This window comes from Epinephelus moara, chromosome 9 (genome assembly GCF_006386435.1).
Source record: "Epinephelus moara isolate mb chromosome 9, YSFRI_EMoa_1.0, whole genome shotgun sequence".
In the NCBI taxonomy this organism is placed as follows: Eukaryota; Metazoa; Chordata; class Actinopteri; order Perciformes; family Serranidae; genus Epinephelus; species Epinephelus moara.
In genome coordinates this window covers 2,772,951-2,794,627 of record NC_065514.1, presented here as the reverse complement: position 1 = coordinate 2,794,627, position 21,677 = coordinate 2,772,951, and the positions used below count along the sequence as shown (strand labels likewise).

General features: G+C 44.1%; 3 protein-coding genes across 3 annotated transcripts in view; 2 read left to right on the top strand and 1 right to left on the bottom strand.

Annotated features, from left to right (window-relative positions):
- Window positions 1-9,458, top strand: part of LOC126396047 (BTB/POZ domain-containing protein KCTD9-like) — an 11,857-nt gene extending 2,399 nt beyond the window's left edge. Inside the window, exons 3-12 of the mRNA XM_050053875.1 lie at window positions 2,020-2,063; window positions 2,435-2,528; window positions 2,980-3,038; window positions 3,125-3,253; window positions 3,337-3,404; window positions 3,481-3,576; window positions 3,659-3,808; window positions 4,481-4,586; window positions 4,685-4,818; window positions 4,949-9,458. Of these exons, the coding sequence (XP_049909832.1) occupies window positions 2,020-2,063; window positions 2,435-2,528; window positions 2,980-3,038; window positions 3,125-3,253; window positions 3,337-3,404; window positions 3,481-3,576; window positions 3,659-3,808; window positions 4,481-4,586; window positions 4,685-4,818; window positions 4,949-5,065 (997 nt within the window). The 3' untranslated portion in view covers window positions 5,066-9,458. The remainder of the gene's footprint in view (window positions 1-2,019; window positions 2,064-2,434; window positions 2,529-2,979; window positions 3,039-3,124; window positions 3,254-3,336; window positions 3,405-3,480; window positions 3,577-3,658; window positions 3,809-4,480; window positions 4,587-4,684; window positions 4,819-4,948) is intronic.
- The window catches only part of LOC126396061 (E3 ubiquitin-protein ligase MARCHF5-like), a 158,653-nt gene that overhangs the window by 12,858 nt on the left and 124,118 nt on the right, over window positions 1-21,677 (top strand). The window lies entirely within an intron of this gene.
- The window catches only part of LOC126396068 (uncharacterized), a 737,953-nt gene that overhangs the window by 711,334 nt on the left and 4,942 nt on the right, over window positions 1-21,677 (bottom strand). The gene's annotated exons all lie outside the window — the stretch shown is intronic.

Genomic DNA, 21,677 nt, shown 5'->3' with positions numbered 1-21,677 from the left:
ATATATATATATATATGTATATATGTGTGTGTATATATATACATATGTATTTTTTTTTTTTGGTAGATTGGCTTATGGGGTGATTTTGAAGGAGTAATTAAGTTAATCTTCTATAAGTGTTATCTTCCCTCCAAAACTGGCATATTAAATTGATATTAAAATACCTCAGGGGTTAAACTTACACCTCAGGAGTTCTTACCTGTCGGGATCCTTCGGGAAATGGTGGAAGGCCAGGTGCGGGGTGTTCCACTGATAGTTGTTGCAGTTAATTGCACTACACTGTTTTCTTTTACTTTTTTTCTCCTCTCTTCTTGACATCTGGCATGTTGTCTGGGCGCAACAGTCCAAAATGGCGTTAGCGCCCCTAGTGGCTGTTGGCAAAAATTCAACGGAGCTTCCCCTCTTGGTATCCACGCTCTTTGCTTCAGGCCTGCCTCCGCCCATTACATAGTTTTCAAGGTGTAGTGCAGGGAAATATGATCCACCGTGAACACTGTGTATTTTATTTTGAAAATTAACCGGATGTTTTATTTTGTTTCTGTGCTCGACTTCCTGCCCCGCACGATCTGCTCCGTGCTGAATTGCTGCGTTGTGCTCCGGCGTCCGGCAAAAATAGAAGTCCTGCGTATCTGTTGCGGAGGGCTCCGGAGCGCCGCAGCTGTGATGGAGCCGGATCGCAGCACAGCTGCAGCCGGTGGAAACACACACATTGACTAGAATTGAAACGTATCGGCTCAGCTGCCGTTCTGAAGCGCAGACGCGACCAACGTGCATCTAGTGGAATTTGGGGGTTAGTGTGTGTGAGTGCATGGGGGGCGTTCAGATGTAGCGTCTTTTGCGTGCACATATCCAGTACTTTCAATGTAGATGCGCATCATGCGTGCTCACAACCCAAAGCGACGCTGTAACGGTGCGGATTCAGCTCCACGGACCTGCTTCTCCCTCCGGTGTTGCGACAGATCCCGGTTCCCCCTCGGGCTGTGTCTCTCAAACTGTTTCCCACGGAGCTCTGCCCCGTTTGAAAGGCGAAGGAAGCCCGTATGTGGAAAGATGTCGCCTCCGAGATGTAGAATGTGTATTATAGAAGAGAAACACACATTTCAGGAGCGCTGACTTGTATCATCAGAACAAACATGTCCTGTGATTTTCAGCCTCCTTTCATATTTAATAGAGGGGGGACAATACCTGACAGTAATATTCTCAGCTGTCAGGATGTGCCTGCTGTAAAGGGTAAATATAATCATAGAAGGCTGAAAATCACAGGACATGTCTGTTCTGATGATACAGGTCAGCAGTGTGAAGCTCAAGCATGTGGGGGCCTCCTTTCATATTTAATAGAGGGGGGGGCGTATCTAAAAGTACAGCTGTCAAGATGCCCCCCGCCACAAGCCTTTGCCACCTTGGTCTTGAAAAAACCCAGGGAAAACCCTGGAATGTATTCTTCACACTAAAACACAGGGACAAACATGAAGGCTTTGTTATTTACAGGTTATTCTGCAGTGGTTTAACTGGTCCAGCCCACCTGAGATCATACTGGGCTGTGAGTTTGACACCTCTGCTGCAAACAGTTGACTAGTAGATTCATGATAAGCAGCTTGCTGTGTCTGTTTAATTATAGGCTCTATATTTGTGTTTTTAGTGATTAGATTTTTAAAACTGACCTTTTGATGTCTGAAAGTTAAAAGCTGAAAATCCTGGAGTTTAAAAAAAAGCCCCTTTTTCCAATTTGATTAAATATCACTAATTTAAACTCAGATTTGGTCGTGTGTTTTTTTTTCCTGATGGAAGTGTTCGTCACACGTGATGTGTCCAAGGACTGTCAGAAATTTAAAAATCCAACAATACTTTCTGTTTTTACAGTTTTTGGCTGATAAATGGTGTAAATTTGTCTAATTTTTTTAAATATTAACCATGTGTTTTGAAATAAACATCACCAGTAAAAAAATACAGAATACAATAACAATAACAAACAGTCCCTTACTGCGCATCACAACATGCTGTGTGTATGTGTGTCTGCAGAGATGATGACGTGCTCTACGTATCAGAGGGAGATTCAATCGAAGGTAAGTCTGAGGCAGAGAAACTAAGTTCAGATCAGTGGTCATTTTCACTGACTCTTGAGACAAAAATGCTTATTTTAGTCACATTTTAGTCATTTTTATCCTTCATAGTTTTAGTGGAGGAAAATTCAAAATGTTTTAGTCAATGAAATCCTGTCGGCTGTGGCTCAGAGATCGGCTGCTCGATCCCCTGCTCCTCTGGTCCACATGTCCAAGTTTCCTTGGGCAAGACACTGAACCCCAAATTGCTCCTGATGGCTGTTCCACCACTGTGTGTGTGTGTGTGTGTGTGTGTGTGAGTGAATGTGTGTGTGTGACACGTACTGATCAAAAGACTAGAAACATGTCATCCATTCACCTTCACCTGTGTTCAGACCCTCAGGACGACCTCCCAGGCCCTGAGAAGGATCAGACTCACACTGATTGGCTGACGCTCAACGTCGGTGGACGCTGCTTCACCACCACCAGGTATATATGACCGTCAGGACTGAGACATCGAGGCCTGTGAGTGAGCAGGTTTCCTTTTAGAGTCCACGCTGCTCGGGTGTTTTGGAACCCCTTAAAGCAGAGACCTTAGTCGGGATGTGTGGAGATGAAGACCCCCCTTTCACGCTTAAGCTGTCCTGTCAATTAAAGGCTGAAACGCCCAAAAAATATCTTTAAAAAAAATATATTGTTGTTATTAATATTGTCCCTGGTGTTTATTTTGTTGTTTTGTACTGTTTGTTTATTGATTTTTTTTTTGTCCTGCAATATTTAATTTATTTATTCAGTTTTACATGTTTGTTTGCAAGGTGTAGACATGTTTATAGTTTGAGTAACAACCTGCAGACACATTGTGCGTCAGTGTGTGAGTGGAGCTCAGCTGCCTCGCTGAACTGTGTAGATTCAGTGTGAACTGTTTCTCTGTGTTCTCCAGGAGCACGCTGGTCAGCAAGGAGCCAGAGAGCATGTTGGCCCACATGTTCAGAGACAAAGGTGACGTCACATTTTATCTTAAACACAAATCTTTGACGTCTTTATCTGACTTCCTGTTATACGATGTCTGATGTGACTGCATGCAGACGTGTGGGGGAACAAGCAGGACTCTCAGGGGGCGTACCTGATAGACCGCAGTCCGGACTACTTTGAACCCATCCTGAATTATCTGAGACACGGACAGCTCATCATCAACGAAGGCATCAACCCTCTGGGTACAGCACACACACACACGCACACACATATGTTAACACATGTAGGTGACAGGACTTCCTTATCGTCAGTGTCTCCACTGCAGGTGTTCTGGAAGAGGCTCGATTCTTTGGTATCGAACAGCTGGCCGAGCAGCTGGAGACGCTCATAAAGGTGTGTACAGCAGACATGTAGCAGAGTGAAGTGTGTGTTCAGTGGTGTGACCTCCACATGTGTGTCTCCTCTTCAGTCCTCTCAGCCTCCTGATGACCACTCGCCTCTGAGCCGCAAGGAGTTCATCAGGTACCTGCTGGCGACGACGACCAAGTCAGAGCTGCGGTGTCAGGTAGACGGAGACACACACACATTCATACACTGTAGACATGAACACAGTCCCTCTGATACTCTGTGTGTCTGTGGTCCGTCAGGGTCTGAACTTCACCGGGGCAGATCTGTCTCGGCTGGATCTGCGCTACATCAACTTCAAGATGGCCAACCTGAGAGGAGCCAACCTGACCCACGCCAACCTGAGCGGGGCCAACCTGGAGAGAGCAGACCTGTCCATGGCCTGTCTCGATGTGAGTGCTGTCTTCTTCTTCCACAGTCAGACACGTCCAGTCTTAAACGAGTCCTCTTAAATGTGGGCGGGGTTGTTGTCACTCACTGCTCCGTCCAGCACTCGCTGTATTTCCTCATCAGCGGTGACACAGATGGAAGTCTGCACCTGGTTTATCGTCCACAGAACGAGGCTGCACGCCCACATTTTCAGAACAAAACAGGACTGTGATCTCACTGCTGTGTGATGAGCTGGCTTGTAGCAGCCGGCGTCCCATTGTCCCGGGACAAGGGTGTTTGGGACACAGAGATCTTTCCTGTGACGCCTTTTGAGATGAAAGAACGCAGTAAACTCACCATAATGTGTCAGAGGACGCACCTTGTTGTTTCCCTGATGATGTGAACAGCAGATCTGTGTTGACATCAGCAGGAGCAGAGCTGGTTAGCTGTTAGCTGTTAGCTGTTAGCTGTTTGCTGTTAGCTGTTTGCAGCAGGTGTTATATTAAAATTAAGGCTGTCAAAATAACACGTTTATGTCAGTCAATATTCACTGCTGTCGTCAGTCTGGTTTTGATCCTGTCACATGATGGAGACGCATTCATTCAGCTTTTACTGAGGAAGTTCACTTGATAGTCACATGTTCATGGTGTGTGTGTGTGTGTGTGTGTGTGTGTGTGTGTGTGTGTGTGTGTTAGGCAGCCAACCTTCAGGGTGTGAAGATGCTGTGCACCAACGCTGAGGGAGCGTCACTGAGAGGCTGTAACTTTGAAGATCCTGCAGGAATCAAAGCCAACCTGGAGGGTGAAGCAGCCAATCACACGTGCTCCTCACACACACCTGAGCAGGTGAGGTGTTTACTGAACTCATACATGTGTGTGTCTGTGTGTGTGTGTGTGCAGGAGCCAACCTGAAGGGTGTGGACATGGAGGGGAGCCAGATGACGGGGATCAACCTGAGGGTCGCCACGCTGAAAAACGCCAAACTGAAGAACTGTAACCTGAGAGGAGCGACGCTGGCGGGGACCGACCTGGAGGTGAGCGCACACATCTACACACACACACACACACACACACACACACACACACACACACACACACTGAACCTGCAACTGTGAGACACACTGTAAATCCGTGATACATTCAGGTGTTGTATGTTTGTACCAGAACTGTGACCTGTCAGGATGTGACCTTCAGGAGGCGAACCTGAGAGGCTCCAATGTGAAGGGCGCCATCTTCGAGGAGATGCTGACTCCACTGCACATGTCTCAGAGTGTGCGGTAAAACAAAAACACCACCTTGAGTCCTCCACATCGTGCTTTAAATCACCACATACACTCCCAGCGGAGAGGAGCTGACGAGTGTGTTTCATGATCCAACAAACGAGACGAAGTGCGAGTGAATTGTGGGTTCACAAACAAATATGGTTTTGAACGATCTCATGGTGTCGCCTGAGGCCAGTCAGGAGTCGTATCTGTTCGTGTAAACATAATTTTCTCACAAATTGTTGTACACATTTATTAATCTTGTCTTTTTTATTGTTGTTTATTCTTTTTTTCAAAAATTATTTTTCCGGCATTTCTGCTTTTGTTAAAGGGATAGTGCACCCAAAAATGAAATGACGGCGCCCCAGATTCAAACGTCCAAAAACACATAATTGAAACCACAAAATATCTCCATACTGCTCGTCCGTAGTGATCCAAGTGTCCTGAAGCCCCGACATAAAAAGTTGTTTGGAAAAACCTCATTTGAACTCTCTGTGCACTGCACTTACGTGTGTGCGCTTGCGCAAGACCGTGAGACATGGGCACCGCCTTCATGTGTGTTCATGTGCTTTCGCTGGTCTTGTGTGCAGTTGTGTTGCTACCTCCTCTCCCCTTGGATCTCTGCAAGTGATGTGAGGACTCTAAAACTTCACCTGAGCCTCCCTCGGCATATGGGTGAGTAGATAATGGTTGAATTTTCATTTTTGGGTGCACTATCCCTTTAAGGCCAAAACACACCGCAGGCAAATCACGTGCGTCAAAAAACACGGCCCTTATTTTCAAGACAGCAGAGCACGTTGGCGCTCCTGGACACGCCACCCCACGGCACTTAACACCACTGTCCTATTTCCAACCTCGCCGCCCCCCTAATTACATGCGTTATTCGCCCCACTCACTCTCTGCTGCTCTTCTTCTCTGCTCCTATAGCAGCTCGACTCCTCTCCCCACCACGGATGTAAGAGAACTCTGTTGCTGTGTCTCAAACAACCCACAGTCCCGTCATTGTAAAGACAGTGGTCAAAAAGATACTTTCTGTGGTGTCACATCTCTGGAGATCGGCTCTTAGGTTAGAAATCAAGTTTAATTATAGCTGCTGCGCAGCGATGGGTCGGGTCCGGGCATTTTTAGGCAATTCTGAGCAACCTCTGGAACCTAAGACGGTCATCTACCGCTCTGAGCTAATTGGCAAGTAGCAACTCAACAGTGGCTTCACAAACTGAGTAAGCCATTCACTGTTGTGTAGGAAAGCAGCCATCCGTGCATGGAAAGGCAGATTTGAAACCACTGTAAAAAATTCAGTTATTAAGACAAAAATCTGAAAATACACATATTGCATCTAGACAGCATGGAGATGTTGGTAATTTGTTTGTAACAATGATTGATTTGCTCCATAAGTGAAAAACTGATGTTTAAAATTGCCATTTTTACATTGACTCCAATTGTTCACATTAGAGCAAAATTCAAAATGCTGTCAAAAATTCAGTTTTTGAGATAAAATTCTGAAATTTGCCACACATCATCTACCATGACTCTAGAATTTTGTCATTTTTTTCATGAACATTGAAGATTTATTTAGCAAGAATTTGCATGTATATGTTTACAGTACCGTTTACAGTCAAACATTTTGATGCACTGTAGGCTCAATTTTTGATAAATCAAAAATCTGAGAAACATAGTTTTTGTAGGACAGTCTGAAGATGCTCTGTAGCAAGTTTGGTGTCAATTGAGCAAAAATTGTGGGAGGAGATAGGTTTAAGAAGTTTTACAGTTTTTGAAAAAAACAGAGTGATGAACTTCATAATTTTTAATAGGTTTAAATGTACAAAAGTTTCTTCAGTATTGGGGCTACAGTTTGATGAAAGTTGTGAAGTTGTAGCACGTATGGTTGATTTGTTATGAATTTTCAAAGTTTTGAACTTTAGACGCTTGCTGTAGCGCCACCATCAGGACTATTGGCTTGAGTTTACAGCTGAGGATATCTGGCATGAGACTGGACCTTTGTGCAAAGTTTGGTGAGTTTTCACCCATGGGAAGTATGATTTCCTAAGAAGAAGAAGAATACCTAGGATTACAACAGTGTCCTGGCAGCTTAGCTGCTCGGACCCTAATTAGGGGCAGTCCACACTAACCTGGAAATCCAGATGAATTCGAATTTGCACTGTACAGGGATCTGCCCCCGACGAGCAGAGCCCCCTGAATCGCCATCGGACCAATCAGGTCAGTCTATTGGACAGAGGCGGGCTCTGGGCGGGCGTAACATGATGAGGACAGCGCTGCACCGTAGGAATTGAAAAGTAAACAGCCAAGATGGCAGCTGCTGAAGGACCACGTCCATTCAATTTAGCTTGGAAGAAACACTAAGCCAACTACACTTATCTTTTTCCTTGAGAGAGGAACAGAAGACTGCCCTAGACGCCTTCGCTTCCAGGAAGGACGTTTTTGCCGACGGGATACGTCAAAAGCATAATATATCAGTTAGCCCCACTGGTCGGCAAACGGCAAATGGGGCTTAGTGCAATGAATATGTCACCTTGTTTTTGCTCTGATTGGCCATCGTGCTATCCAATTGCGTGCGGCGGCATTTGAGATGCCTCAGTTAGTGCCGCCTCTGGGTAGGAAGGGGGAATCGTTGGCGAGGACACAGCCTTCGTACACAGGGTGTCCGCTCTCTGAGGTGAGCTAGTGAGCGCCCTTATTAATCTTGTTTTTATTTTCTGGATCATGAAACACACTTGTCAGCAGTGTGCTCTCTGCACACACTCCTCTCTGATGACGACCAGTGAATGCCAAACTTTGTTTTTCGCTCTGAACCAAACGCCATCAAGTGTCAAACTGCTTCGATTTTCTGCACGTCTGTTTGTCTGCAGAGGTCGAAGCGTCGTGTGTAACAGAGTCACAAACATGTCTGAGTGCACAGCGACGACAGGAAAGGGTTTTGTACATTAACCAGGAAGTTAGTGACGCGCTTCTGAATGTAGTTTTAGATTGTTTATAAAAATAATCTCTGTTCAACACAAGTTTCTGACACTCATCACTTCTCTGATGAGCCTTGTTTAAATATGGAATCAGTGAAACACTGAAACGTCTGAAACACTGAATGCTTCTTCAGCTTCAAGCTAAAAATCTCTTTTATAACTGCAGCGAGCAGCAAATATTAAAGTTGACTGTGGTGAGATGACGGAGAGACGTTGTCACAAAGGGACCAGTTTAGTTTCTGATTGTTTGTTTTGTAATTTTTTGAAATGCCTTTTTTTTGTGGCTCGAATAAGTTTCAAATAAATGTTAAAGTTTTGTTAAATATTATTTTGTTTTCATAGAAACACTCTCCGTGGTTCATTTTTTACATTTTGAAACTTGTTAATTTCCTTCATCATATCAGCGCCTGCTGCCGGCGAGGGAACGGCTCAGTCACCACAAGAAAATGTCGCCGCTGTACATTTCTGCAAACCATTAAAATGTTCTATTTGTACGTTTCATATGTATCGTATCAACGTTTGTGACGTGACGCAGTACATGAGCTGACTGTCATCTGTCCACAGTTTCCAGCAGCTTCTCCGCACCGTAAGAGGTATTTTAATCCAGTGGTTCCCAGCTGGAAGTCACAGGTCCACTCTGAGTGTCTCGCTAACGTGTCAAGCTTGTAAAAAACACACTTTATTTCACAGTGAATTTTGGGCACAGAGCTTTTATTTATTTTATTGTGAAGTGCCATTTCCTGCTGTAGCGTGACTGACTAACGCACAGCTGATCTGCATTAAATAAACCTGTGAGTCAGATGTTTATTAGAAGATCATAGAAATTAATATTTTGTGTGTGGTCGTGATGGTGACTCATTAAACTGCTGTTTTTACACATGATGTTCGGCGTGCCAACAGGACGTGTGTATTTTAGTTAATGTCAGACCCTACTGAACGGTGGCGTTCACATACTGTGTGTGTGTGTGTGTGTGTTGTCTTTAAGTTAAGAGTCAACGCACATTACGTGTTAACTGGTGTGAAATGTGAAACCACCGAGGTGCTAAACCTGAACCGTCCTCTCTACTGTGCTGTGGTGACTTTATCATGTTCAATAAATGTTTTTCCTAAAACTTTCTTCTTCTCTTCTTTTGTATTTTGTGTCGTGTTTATTCACATCAACAGATTCTGACACTTGCAAAACATGAAGAGAGTAACCGTTAATGGAGAACAATTAATTTTCACATCAGAGCGACTGTAAGGGACATTAAATAAATATATATAAAAATGCAAATATAAATAAATAGTCAGCGTAGTTAGATATTTAAAAAAAAATACTTAAAAAAAATAAATGTGGAATTATGTTTAAAAAAAGAAAAACGTCTTTTAAAAAAGTCTGTTTATTGGACTACTTTGACTCATTTATATATTTATTGCCAATTTATTTATTTCAGGATTTATTTGATATCCGTATTTATTTATTTAATGTTTACTTACATGGCGTTCCATAGAGCATGGATCTTAAACAGTAGATCCTCAGAGTTACCCATCAGTTCATGGACTTCTGTTTTGATGCCTTTAATTTGGCATCGGGGTCGCCATCTTGGTTTTTTAGAGCCAGACATGACCATGTTTGGGTGAGAGCTTGGGGCTCATGAGTGTCATGAATGTTGAAATTAGCTACAGAGAACAAAACTGTTTTTGGACCAGGCTGTAAACACGTTTACTTCTGCTGTACAGTTTTAACATGGGGGTCTATAGGGACTGACTCACTGGAGCCAGCCTCAAGTGGACGTTAGAGGAACTGCAGTTTTTGGCACCTCTGCGTTGGCTTCATTTTTCAGCCCTGGAAGCTGCTGCTTGGTTTGAACATGGCACTTTAGGCTGGTTTTCATAATGTTTAACATGCAACTCCATCTTTATATACTTAGTAAGGACATGAGACAGTGGGTCCTGGGTATAAACATGCAAAGGGCCCCAGCACCTAGGAGCATGGTTGTTTTGTCCGCTTTTATAGTTATTTTATTTATCTAGTTTTTACAGTTCCTTTGCATCTGTTTGTTCTCATTTTGAACCTCTTTCTGGTCAGTTTGTGTTAATCTGAGAGACGTTTCACAGATGAGGGCCTGGGGTCCCCCTGACACTGTTGGCCCCTGGGCCTGTGCCCCATTAGGCCCATTCAGTAGTCCATCCACGAGTAGGCGATCCCTGCTCCATCTCACTTTCAGACTCCTGCCATAGATGTCTGCTGGATGTTGTACCTGTGTGTACCAGCAGAGGGCAGCATTGTCTCAGTGTCACTGACTTCTTCACTGACAGATGGAAGTGTTTCCATCCCAACATGAGCATGATTACAACACTCAGGCAGACGCACTTATGTAAAACCAGTCATACCACAGTGTAAAAATACTGCAAGTAAAAGTCTGACTTAAAAAACACAAATCTACAGTTTGATCAGTGATTTCCTCAAACAGCTGTTCACCATAGTTTTATCAAACAAACTGGAGGAAATAGAGACTTTGTTGGGGACTATTTTCAGTGGCGGATTGAGACACATTTAGAGCTGTAGTGAATCTTTGTGGCAGCAGGACGGGGTTGTTTGTTAGAGTTTAAAAAAGTTACAGTGTGTGTGTTCACCTCACGGCAAAAACACGTCAGACATGCGTCATATTTTGGTTGGAATAAAAATCGAGTTGAAATAGGTTTTAAATGTCTAATAATGTTAGAATTCCACATTGTGTGAACGTCAACATTATGACGTTTTTGTTCTCTGTGCATGACAACACGTTATTCTACGTTCAGATGACGTTTGGAAGACGTTGGGTTTTGGTTTTATTAACCACGCAACTTAAAACCAACAAAATATCAGCGTCATCTATAACTGCTTCGAAAGTTGTCTTCTGGTACAGATCAGCCACGCTCCGACTGATGTGTGACCGGTATTTATTCTCTTCTTGGCCACAGCAGATCTTCTCACCAGCAAACACCATGAAAAAATAAAATGAAGTGAATAATACAGGCTGTCAGTCACATACCGTGGGCGCCTTCTGACAGACATTTAGGAGCTGTTGCAGTCCTTTAATGTCCTTTTATTAATCTTCATCTACCAGCATCTTTTTATCCGTGTCTGGCTCTCGTCAGCAGCTCCTGGCAGAATACAAACAACATAAACGCTGCATACTGTCTATTCAGCACAATACACATGTTGACCAGTAGGCGTCAGTAACACCCCCGAGAACCCACATACATGTCAAAACAACATTTACATCATCCGTCAACAGTAGTCTACGTCAAAGTGACATTGGCTTCACATGTTGACACTGAATTTTGGTCATCTCACGTCACAACCTACATTCAGCCAAATATCTGTAGCTCTTTTTACCCAGAGATGGCGCTACAGAGCTGCGACAAAGTCCCGTCTTTATGTTGCCTTTGCATTTTTACACCGAACCAAAAGACAGCAGCATCACGTCGCTCCAGTGTGTGATTTTTAGACAACATGCCGACATCCTGGAAGCAAAAGAGGCGTGACATGTAGCCCAACAGCGTCGGCCTCTAGTGTGACTTACAACACGTCTCTTTATTAAGAAATAACAATGGCATCACATGTCAATAACAATCATTTAGCGTCCCTGTTATATGGCGGCTGATCTCGTCCTCTGCTCGGAGGGTAAGGAGCTTCTGGACATCTTTGTTTTCCCTATTTGCTGACATTTTCGGCCGCTGTTCTTCTTCTTTGAGTTAGCTGCTAACTGCTACTTTTGAAATCTACCTCAGTGGGTTGCACACATAACATCAAAATCATCAAAACATCACACTTGTTCTGTCCATGTCCTGTTTATACACACATCGTTTCGGTGCTGTTACTACCTCCTCCCCCAGCTCAGAGGCGAGACAACTCCGTTACTACATGCTTCAGTTGCACCTTAAATACAGCACAGTGAGACGGCATGATAGCACGATATTCCAATCTTGAACAGGCAGCGTAAAAGGGACTAATGTTCAATGACGTTGGTGGCCAGAGGGATGGAACAAGTCACCCAGTGCACTAGTCAGTATGTTTGTAATGACATTAGATAAAATCAATTAATTGTGTCACTAAAACCACACGTTTAAAATCCATGTACGTTAGTGTGAGTGAAATGGTCCTAAAGTGAATTTCTCACAGTGGGACTAACACACCCAGATCATGTGACTCCTGCATGTATACAGTCAATCAGACCCAAACTGGCCGAGGCGCTCTGAGTATGCTCCACAGTTTCCGCCCCGGGCTTTGACCCGGAAGTCCAATAGCATTAAATGTGTAAGAGAAGAAGAAGCCGGTAACAACATGGAGAAATCTACATCCAGAGCCGTGACTTTTTGGACGGACCAAATGTACAGAGCTGTGAAGTTGTCCACCATGGTAGCAGTTATCACAAACTGATGCTACGTACCTGGCAGGTCCTGTTTTTGTCCCGTTAATGTTCCAAGCTAATATTCCAAACTACTGGATGGCAAAAAATGGACAAAATTAGCCCCTCCCCCAGGGCTGCAGGTAGTTTCTATTAGGTTTCTATCCATGTGTAAAGAAATGCACTTCCTTGCATTGGACACTAGAGGCATCATCCGTATATTTACGGATCTACGGACGCCAGTCACACGTAAGTGGAAACGAGGCGTAAGCTTTCAGAAAATGTGCACAAATACAGATGAGTTGAAGGCAGAGTACGGACAGAAGGCTCTGTCTCCATCTCAGTATCTGACATTGATTATGAATGAGCCCTTCAGAGAAACACTGACTGTGAGTCTGACTCTATTCATGTTGAGGTAAAACAAAACATCAGACTTGTCCTTAACGTGGCCGCACTCTTCCGCTCTGTGCTGTTGATAGAAAGCATCGTGTCGGGCTTCAGGCCAAACCTCCAGATCCGGGCCCCGACCCCTCCGACCCTCTGGCGTCTTGTTTGCAGATGTTGATTTGGCTGCAGTTACAGTTTACATCTGTGGTTTATTTATGTCCTCATGCATCGAGGCGTGAGTGTAAACACAGCAACATGTAAACAGCACGGTCAACCTGAGTTCTGTGCTGCAGGAACCTGATGGAGCTGCTGAGTTCCCTCCACTCAGTCCTCCATCCGACCGCTGCAGCATCATGTGGCGGTGTGTTTACAGCAGGGAAACGAGGCTGTGGGTGGAGGGGCTTGATTGGTGGTTTGTGGTTTTGTTAAGAGACAACACCAGTGGGCAACTGGTCCATTCATAGTCCAGTGTTTGTCATCTGTCACATCAAGAACGCTGAGAGAATTCAGCTCCTTAAAGCTGCATCAAAAGATTTTTGGGCCAAAAGAAGCTGTGAACACAACGCTGACGTGTTCCTTCTAACAGTTTGTCTTTATGGTCGATTTGTTCACAAACATTTGCTTATTTACACCCTAACCTGCAGACATAGAAATGATCACATCATAATCTAAGATTAGTTCCAATCAGAGTTCAGTTAAACCAGGTTTAAAATGATTAAATCCAGATTTAAAATTAAGCAGAGCTTTGTTGCACCAATAAAAATTAATCCTGGTTTGGTAAAGTCAAGTTTATCTATTCAAAAAGAATTTAAACTGACTTTAATCAATAAGGGCATTACAGGGCATCATATCCAAATAATAATAATTTGTTTAAGAAGCTGCTTTTTCTTCAAATTAAACATTGCATTGTTGCTAGCTAAAAAGTTGTGATCTTATGGTTCTTGGCTCAATTAATGGGAAAAAAAAATGCAAAATCACCAAACTGGTCCGGTCCGGTTTAGAATTGCGTCTCTTTTTGCAGATGATGTGGTTCTGTTGGCTTCATCACACTGTGACCTCCAGCATGACCTGGGGCGGCTTGCAACTGAGTGTGAGGCGGTCGGGATGAGAGTCAGCACCTCCAAATCTGAGGCCATGGTGCTCTGCCAGAAACCGGTGGATTGTTCGTTCTGGGTTTGGAGAGAGTTTCTGCCTCAAGTGAGGAAGTTCAAGTATCTCGGGGTCTTGTTCACAAGTGAGGGTAGAATGAAGCGTGAGATGGATCTGTGGTTTGGTGCAGCGTCTGCAGTGATGCAGGCGCTGCGCTGGACCATCATGGTGAAGAGGGAGCTGAGCTGGAAGGCAAAGCTTTCGGTTTACTGGTGCATCTACGTCTCAACCCTCACCTATGGTCATGAGCTCTGGGTAGTGATGAAAAGAATGAGGTTGTGGATACAAGCGGCTGAAATGAGTTTCCTCTGTAGGGTGTCTGGGCTCAGCCTTAGAGATAGGGGGAGGAGCTTGGATGTTTGAAGGGAGCCCGGAGTAGAGCCGCTGCTCCTTCACATCGAAAGGCATCAGTTGAGGTGGTTCAACATCTGATCAGGATCCTCCTGGGCGCCTCCTGTTAGAGGTGTTCTGGGCACGTCCCACTGGTAGGAGGCCCCGGGGCAGACCCAGAACACACTGGACACCTCGGGGTCCTCCAGGAGGAGCTGGAAAGTGTTGCTGGGGAGAGGGACGTCTGGGGTGCTTTGCTTGGCCTGCTGCCCCTGGGACTCAGCTTCAGATAAGCAGTTGAAAATGGATGGATGTTCGTTCACCATATCATCTTTGTGAGGTGATGATATGTCAGTGTTGAGTTCACAACTTAAAACAGATGGACATAAAATCAGTTATTACAAATTTAAAGACAAAGTACCTTCACTTTATGTTTGCTGTGTATAATCACAGTTTTGATCAGTACAAATTTCACCTGTGGACTTTTTCCCGTCATCGCTGGTTCATCTGAAATGTAGACTGATGTCATATTTTGCGGCTCTGACATCATGTCATGGTTTTTAATGTACCCAGTATCAGTCATGTGGTGGCCTGGCGGGTATAAAACATCCTGACAGCTGCCAACACAACCCTCCCCCATGCTTTACTCACTGGGCGTTATAGGAAACTGGTGGGTGTGTTTCTGAGCCCTGCAGAGTTGCTTCACTTCGTGTTTGGTCAGACTCCACTGAGTTCCTGGCTCTTAAGAAAGGAATAAAATGCCTGACTGTGGGCAGGAAGTATTTATGTTGAAGTGGCTGGTCTCTGCACACCTGATAGGGCTGAGTGTGCTCGTTACAGTTTGGTCAACAGCAGACCCTGCGGTGTATGCAGACTGCTGTTTGTACTGCGGGGACAGAGGATCTTTCTATAGGAAGCTCCAAACCAGCAAAATACACAACCTGGGTCAAACATGTCCACAAACATTTGGCTAAAAGTGTATTTACTCACTCGTAAGGGTTTATGCTCGTTCCCTGGTGGAAACAATCTTTATGTGTGGTTTGTCTTTTTGTAGGTTTCAGCTTGTCTTTAGCTTTGCTCAGACTTACCTGGGATTATCAGCAGTGTTGGTTCATCAGCTCCTGGAAAACCACAAAAATGTTTCCTGTGGTGTCGGGATGAGTCACAGAGAGGGCGGAAACCTGCTTTAGCATTGCAGGGAGGAACAGTCATCACGAGTAGAGACCCTCACCTGCACTGATTTAAAACCACTTCACAGGAATATTTCATAACAATTAAGTAATTAAGTGAAAAATGCTGAAAGCTGGGGTAGGCAGGTTCATTTTGGTGTCCCATAATCCCATAATGGACTTTGAGAGTGTTGTAAATCAAGTGGTCTGAGAGAAAACCAGACTCCTGCTCCTCCTCTTGGCTCTGTGTTCAGGCTTTAGAAAATCGAACCTGTGACGGGACTGTTACCGGCTCACCCTTTTACCCTTCAAGGGCAGCAGCCTTGTCGGTAACTTGTGAGGGTGTAATGTGTACTTCAGTGTGTGTATGGAGGCAAGCAGCTGTCTCAGGGTGTCATGATGAAGACGGCCGGCGGCAAAGAGTGATGATTGGCAGAATTAAGTATCAAGATAAGCTCAGGGCCTTGTTTGTTGTTTTGCGGTGAAGACTGCAATAAAGCCATTGTTGGTGAACGCCTCGCCATCCGTCTGTCTGCAGAGTGGTCCAGACCGCTAGAAGCTAGTTGGCAGCTAATAACAAGCCAAACTAAAATGAACGTTAATTAGACAGCTTGTTCTCAACTACGGACTGGAGCCTGTAGGCTGTTGCTAAGAGAGAGAGAGGTAACAGGAGACTTTGGCCAATTTCAGAGAGAGGGCGTTCATATTGATTGTTCTACAGATGCAAATGTGCGTGCATGTCCCTTCAGACAGTAAATGTCTGATTCAGTGACAGGGAATCCTTCAGAGAAATGTCCAGCACTGACAACACACTGTGAAGCAACCCAAAAGCGGAAGATGGACCGATCAAAGAGAATCTGACAATAAACTGAATAAAACACGTGTCAGTGTCTGCAAAGCGTTTTGGAGATGGGGAGAAAATGTTGCTAATAGATCAGCCCTCTGCTAACCGGTGCTAAAAGCTCACAGCTTCAGTTTTTGTTTATGTAGCTAACATTAGCTGGAGCACTCGAATCAAAGTGTGTCCTCCGCCTCACTCCCCGCCGCTACAGACCACCTTGCCAGATGGAGGTGCCAGTGAGCAGCAGGTTTGGAGATGATCAACAAGTCAGCAGCCACAGCAACCTGAATCCAGCCAGTGCAAACCCAAGCTCTGAAGACCAGACAGCCCTGACTCCCTGCTAGATCAGCAAACTTTCTGTTGCTGCCGTTACACAGGTTAGGGGCGGGGGTATTGTTGTTTACATGAGCCTGTTTAAATCAATCTAAAATAAAAAAGTATTAAAGCTAGATCATTCATTGTTTTGCAACAGAAAGCTAAGACATCTGTCTTTCATGCCATCATAATCTCTGTATGTGATGACGTCATTATGTTATGCTACAAGCAGTCCAAAAGACGGCGAAAATGCAAGGTGATGCCACAATATTGTCCCGTAATGGCTGCAGGAGATTGTTGTTTACATGAACCTGTTTGAAATCCATCTAAGATAAAAACTATAATATATAAGATATATTATATAATATCCTCTCTTCAGGCCAGCAATCCTGATATTCTCCCGTTTTGTTCTTCTCTCAATATTAACCACTTTTTCAGTGAGTGTGTGCAACTTCATTTCAGTCTCCTGGAGCTTGTTTACCGTAGCAGCTAATAAATCCACCATTGTGGACACTCGGTGTTCAGCTTCGTCCAGTCTTTAAGTTTTGCTGTCCACCCGGGTTGTCATAATTTTCAGTGCATTTGCAAATTTGGCTAGCCTCTCCTCAGTAATCCTGCCGACGCTCTCGGTAACTTCACCAGCTAGCTGCAATGACTAACCACAGTCACCTGAGCGGCCATCTTGCACCTCTGAATCACCTTAGTTCCTCAGATTTCTTTGTGGTTGGTTTGCTTTTTCAGACGGCGTTGTGTTTTGTCCTTTGCCCGACATTCTCAAGAAGTACACTTGACAGTCTGTTATCAGGAAAAATGTGAATTACAATTGATGGGTGTGGAAGCTTGGTGCAAATCAGCCCTCTCAGCTCAGTGACGTCATCCCTGCCCTGTAATGGAGTCGTCTAGTTTCACAAGCTGTGACAGGAAGGTATATTCGTGTGTCGCCAGCATAGAAATGATCATTTATGATTATATGTTTTTCTGAAGATGTGACCAAGCATCTACATGCAGAACAAAAGTAGTCTAAGTATTGATCCCTGTGGAACGCCACATTCAACCTGAGACCAGGAACATACAGCGACAAGACTGCATGAATGGAATCAGACCAGCTGCTTTGAGACCAGTAAGGTTTCCGAGCTGGCATAAACATAGACATAAAGACACGTTGTTGTGGTCCTACATGGGAAATATGTTCATGTCCGGGTCCAGGGAAAGAAGTCTCCAATGAGTTTCATCTTCATCTCTCCCACTCCGCGCACACTTATTGACCTAAAAACAAATTAAACTAACGAGGCTTACTCACTGTCAGCTGTTTAAACCTCGTCCATCCACATCTGTCTTGGTGCTGTAATGACAGCAGCCCACTCAGATATGAGCTCACATGAATAAATGTGTGAGTCACCGTCACGTCTTTTCCACTGACATCACTGGAACCATCATCTCTGACACTGTCTGTTTTATTAATACGACCAGATGTGTTATTATTGGAGAGGAAACCACTGACTTTATATAAATAACAACATTAAAGCCCTGCTAGAGTTTTTATTTCACTCCACAACACGAGGGTGGTCGATGGCAGACAACAAGGTCACAGAGGGTGGAGGGGTTCATCCTCATATATTCTGATACTTCTTGTATATGAGGGGACAAAATAATCTTACCTGTAGTGTCCTTCAGCCCCTCCCATCTGCCCTGTAGTAACCCCTTTATTTACCTGAGCTTCCCGCCCACCTGCTCACCCGTTCTTCATTTCAGCCATTAGTCTGGCAGTATATATATATACCAGCCCATTTTCTCACCCACACTTGGCCACAGTGTCCAGTTTGCATTCGCCCAGCTTTCCAGCCTTTGTTTCTACCTGCCGACCCCCATCACCTGCAGATTCATGATCCTCTGCCTGAAGTTTGCCTGTTCTGCCTGCCTGGTTCCTGGTTGAAGCTTGCTGTTATTTCTGAGGTAAGGGATTTTTGTAGCCTCAGTGACATCATTTTAATCAGCCCTGTATGTATCAAGTCTTGAGGTAGCTGTTTGTTGAAATAACGGGCAGATGAAAGTAAGCTAATTGAGTGCTTCGGTGTCAGATTCTATCTGGATCTCTCGGTAAAGATGTGCACCTTCCCAACACGTAATTCACTGCTCACACATTGTATGTTTTATGTCTAAATGTGACTGTTGACTGTATGTGTTGAATCTGTCTGCTGCAAACCAAATCGCCCTCCAAGGGACAAATTAATAAAGTGAAGTGAAGTGAACACGTTCTCACTCCCAACTCGTCAAATACTGATGCTTGGTCAGTGGACCTACACCTCAAACTATGATGCTCTAGATACCCCTCCTGTGTCAGGTTTGGACCCTCAGAGACAGCCTGTCATTTTACGCTCATTACATCATGTCTTTTCAAAATAAACTCACGTTTTCACAGGTTATGTTCAGTTAAATGCCTTCAGTCTCTTTTCAAAACAGTCAGCTTAAGTGTAACTTCATTTTTAGGTTTATATCCTCAGGTTTAAACAACAAAACCATGTGGTTAGGTTGAGAAACAAACATCATGGTTTAGCTTAAAATATGTATGTTTATAATTTAACATCATGTGTCACATGTCGCATACAGGCAGCTTTGGATCAGGAGGTAGAGCCACTAATCAGAACACTGTTTCTTCGATCCCCAGCTCCTCCAGTCTGCATGTTGAAGTACCCCTCAGAAACGTACTGAACCTCAACTCGGTCCTTGTGTGGTGAGTCACCAGTGTATGAGTGTGTCTGTGAACGAGTGAATGTGACAAGTCGTGCTAAAGCACTTCTAGTGGACTACAAAGAGACTGTTCAAGTTGTTTAAATATCTGTTGGTGAAAGTCTAGAGTTTGGTAGATCTACATCCAGAGCCGTGACTTTTTGGACGGACCAAATGTACAGAGCTGTAAAGTTGTCCACCATGGTACCAGTTAGCTGCTAGCTAACCGTAGCTAACTTGTTTGCCCATTGTTTGGTCTGTGACGTAATAGGTCAACAGGAAAAAGGTCCAATACTAACAAGCTGAAAGGGGGCATATCTCCACCTATCGTAGAGGAGTCGCACATACTTGGCTCAATAAATGGATTCCCCTCCCGTGCTTGTATACTGGGACAAGGACAGGAGTCAAGCTGTAGCTGTAGCTCCAATTCACTGTGACTGGAAACGTACTGACTAATCTTGGGTGTCCACCTTGAAACTGTGCTGATTGTACAGATCTTCTGCGCTGTCGGGGGTAAAACATCTGTGAAGCATCCATGTCCATCCATGTAGCTTCTTTGCAGCAACAGTCTGCACAGACATGGATGTAAACTGTAATTGGTTAGTGAAGGCTTTCAGCTGCGAGGTGGTTGTTCTAGTTTAAATGTGTCTCTTGTGAATCTCACAAGTGTTTGAAAGTGATCCCCTCTAACACCTCTTTACATGGTGCAAACTACAACTCTATTTCATACCAGTGACTGTGCAGCTCGATCCGTCCACTCCTGAGTTTATGAGGACAGCGTCTCTCTGCCAGGTCGCAGGCTGACACTGTGATGATTTGTTGTGATGACGCCATACGTCCATAAATCCATTCAGCCTGCCTTCATGTGCGCAGCACATTATAAGTAACTGCTCAGTCCCCGTGAAGAGGCTTCAGGGTTTCTTCTGTAGCTGATCAGATACCTGCAGACTCTCGACACTCCCAGCATGCTCTCTGCTCAGCTCTCCACAACCAGTGATGACACTTAAAGAGAAACAGTAAATGTTAATAACAGATGGAACTTTATTTTACTTTTTGCGTGGGTGTTTTTAAAGCTAGATTCTTTATGTGGGTGGGTGTGGATGTGTGTGTGTGTGTGTGTGTGTGTGTGTGTGTGTGTGGGATGTGGCTTTCTGAGCTCAATGAGGGAACATTTTCTTCAGGCCAAATAAAGCTGCCCATGTAAACTCCACATTCCTGAGCTTGCGGTGTGTCTGTCTCAAACTCTCTTTCTTCATGGAGGGAGGAGGCTGCGTGTGTGTGTGTGTGTGTGTGTGTGTGTGTGTTTGTTTGACTTTCGGAGATCTGCACAAGTCTGACTTTGAGTTTCACACACTTTCTGCTTACTGTCACAAAACGTCTCTCTGCAGTTTGTGCACTGAACTGAATTTGGGCTGTTGGGGAGCTGATGTCACATTAGTGAATTTAAAGCTGCAGTTGGATCTTTCATAAACTCAACATCTGTATTATGAACAGAAATCACTCCCCACTGTTGGCAACCATGTTGGAAAATAAGTAAAAGGTTCCATGTGTGAGATTTTGGGGGTTCACTGCCGTCTAGCGGTGAGGACTGCAGATTACAATCAGCTGAAACTTCTCCTGGTTTGAATTCCTTCAGTGTTCGTTGTTCAGAAGGTTTTTAGCAGGAGCTGAATTATCCTCAGAGGTCTCTTCCTCTCCTAAAGAAACAATTTTCGTCCCCCCAGTGTTTAACCCAAGTCGGCACCGTTGTCTCCTCCTTGTTACAGATGAAATGATTTGCTATCAGTTCATCCGAAGAGACATTTCCTCTCTAAACTTCTCACTTCTCTTAAAGTAAAAAGAAAATTCATCAACATGTGCACATAAGAATATAAATGTATTAAGTCTTTGGCGATTAGCATTGATAAGGTATGATTTAAGGAGGGTGATGAATCCATAGTCGAATAGGGAATAGAAAAAATACCCTTTTTTTTTTTTTTCTTTTTTTTTACAAAAAACATAAATTAAAGAAAAGTGAAAATAAATGAATGTAAATTAGCAGAGGTGGAACAAAGTCATTGTCAAGTGTTTGCACTCTAGTCCAGTTTTAATTTCATTGATGAAAACTATGAGGAAAATTTTTCATCAACAACCTTTTTCCATGACGAAAACGAGACGATGACTCGCTAAAAATTAATCTTGATACCAAAAACTATGACGAAATCTATGTTTCATTTTCATTGAAATGTGGTGGACTGTCGGACATTGAAAGCCAAGAAAGGCCGTGCTTGTAATTGTCTTCAAATGCTGCATGAGTGACAGGCTGGTAAATAGTAAATATTCTGCACCAGGATGTTTCAGTAGCCAGCAGAAACAGTCAAGTGCA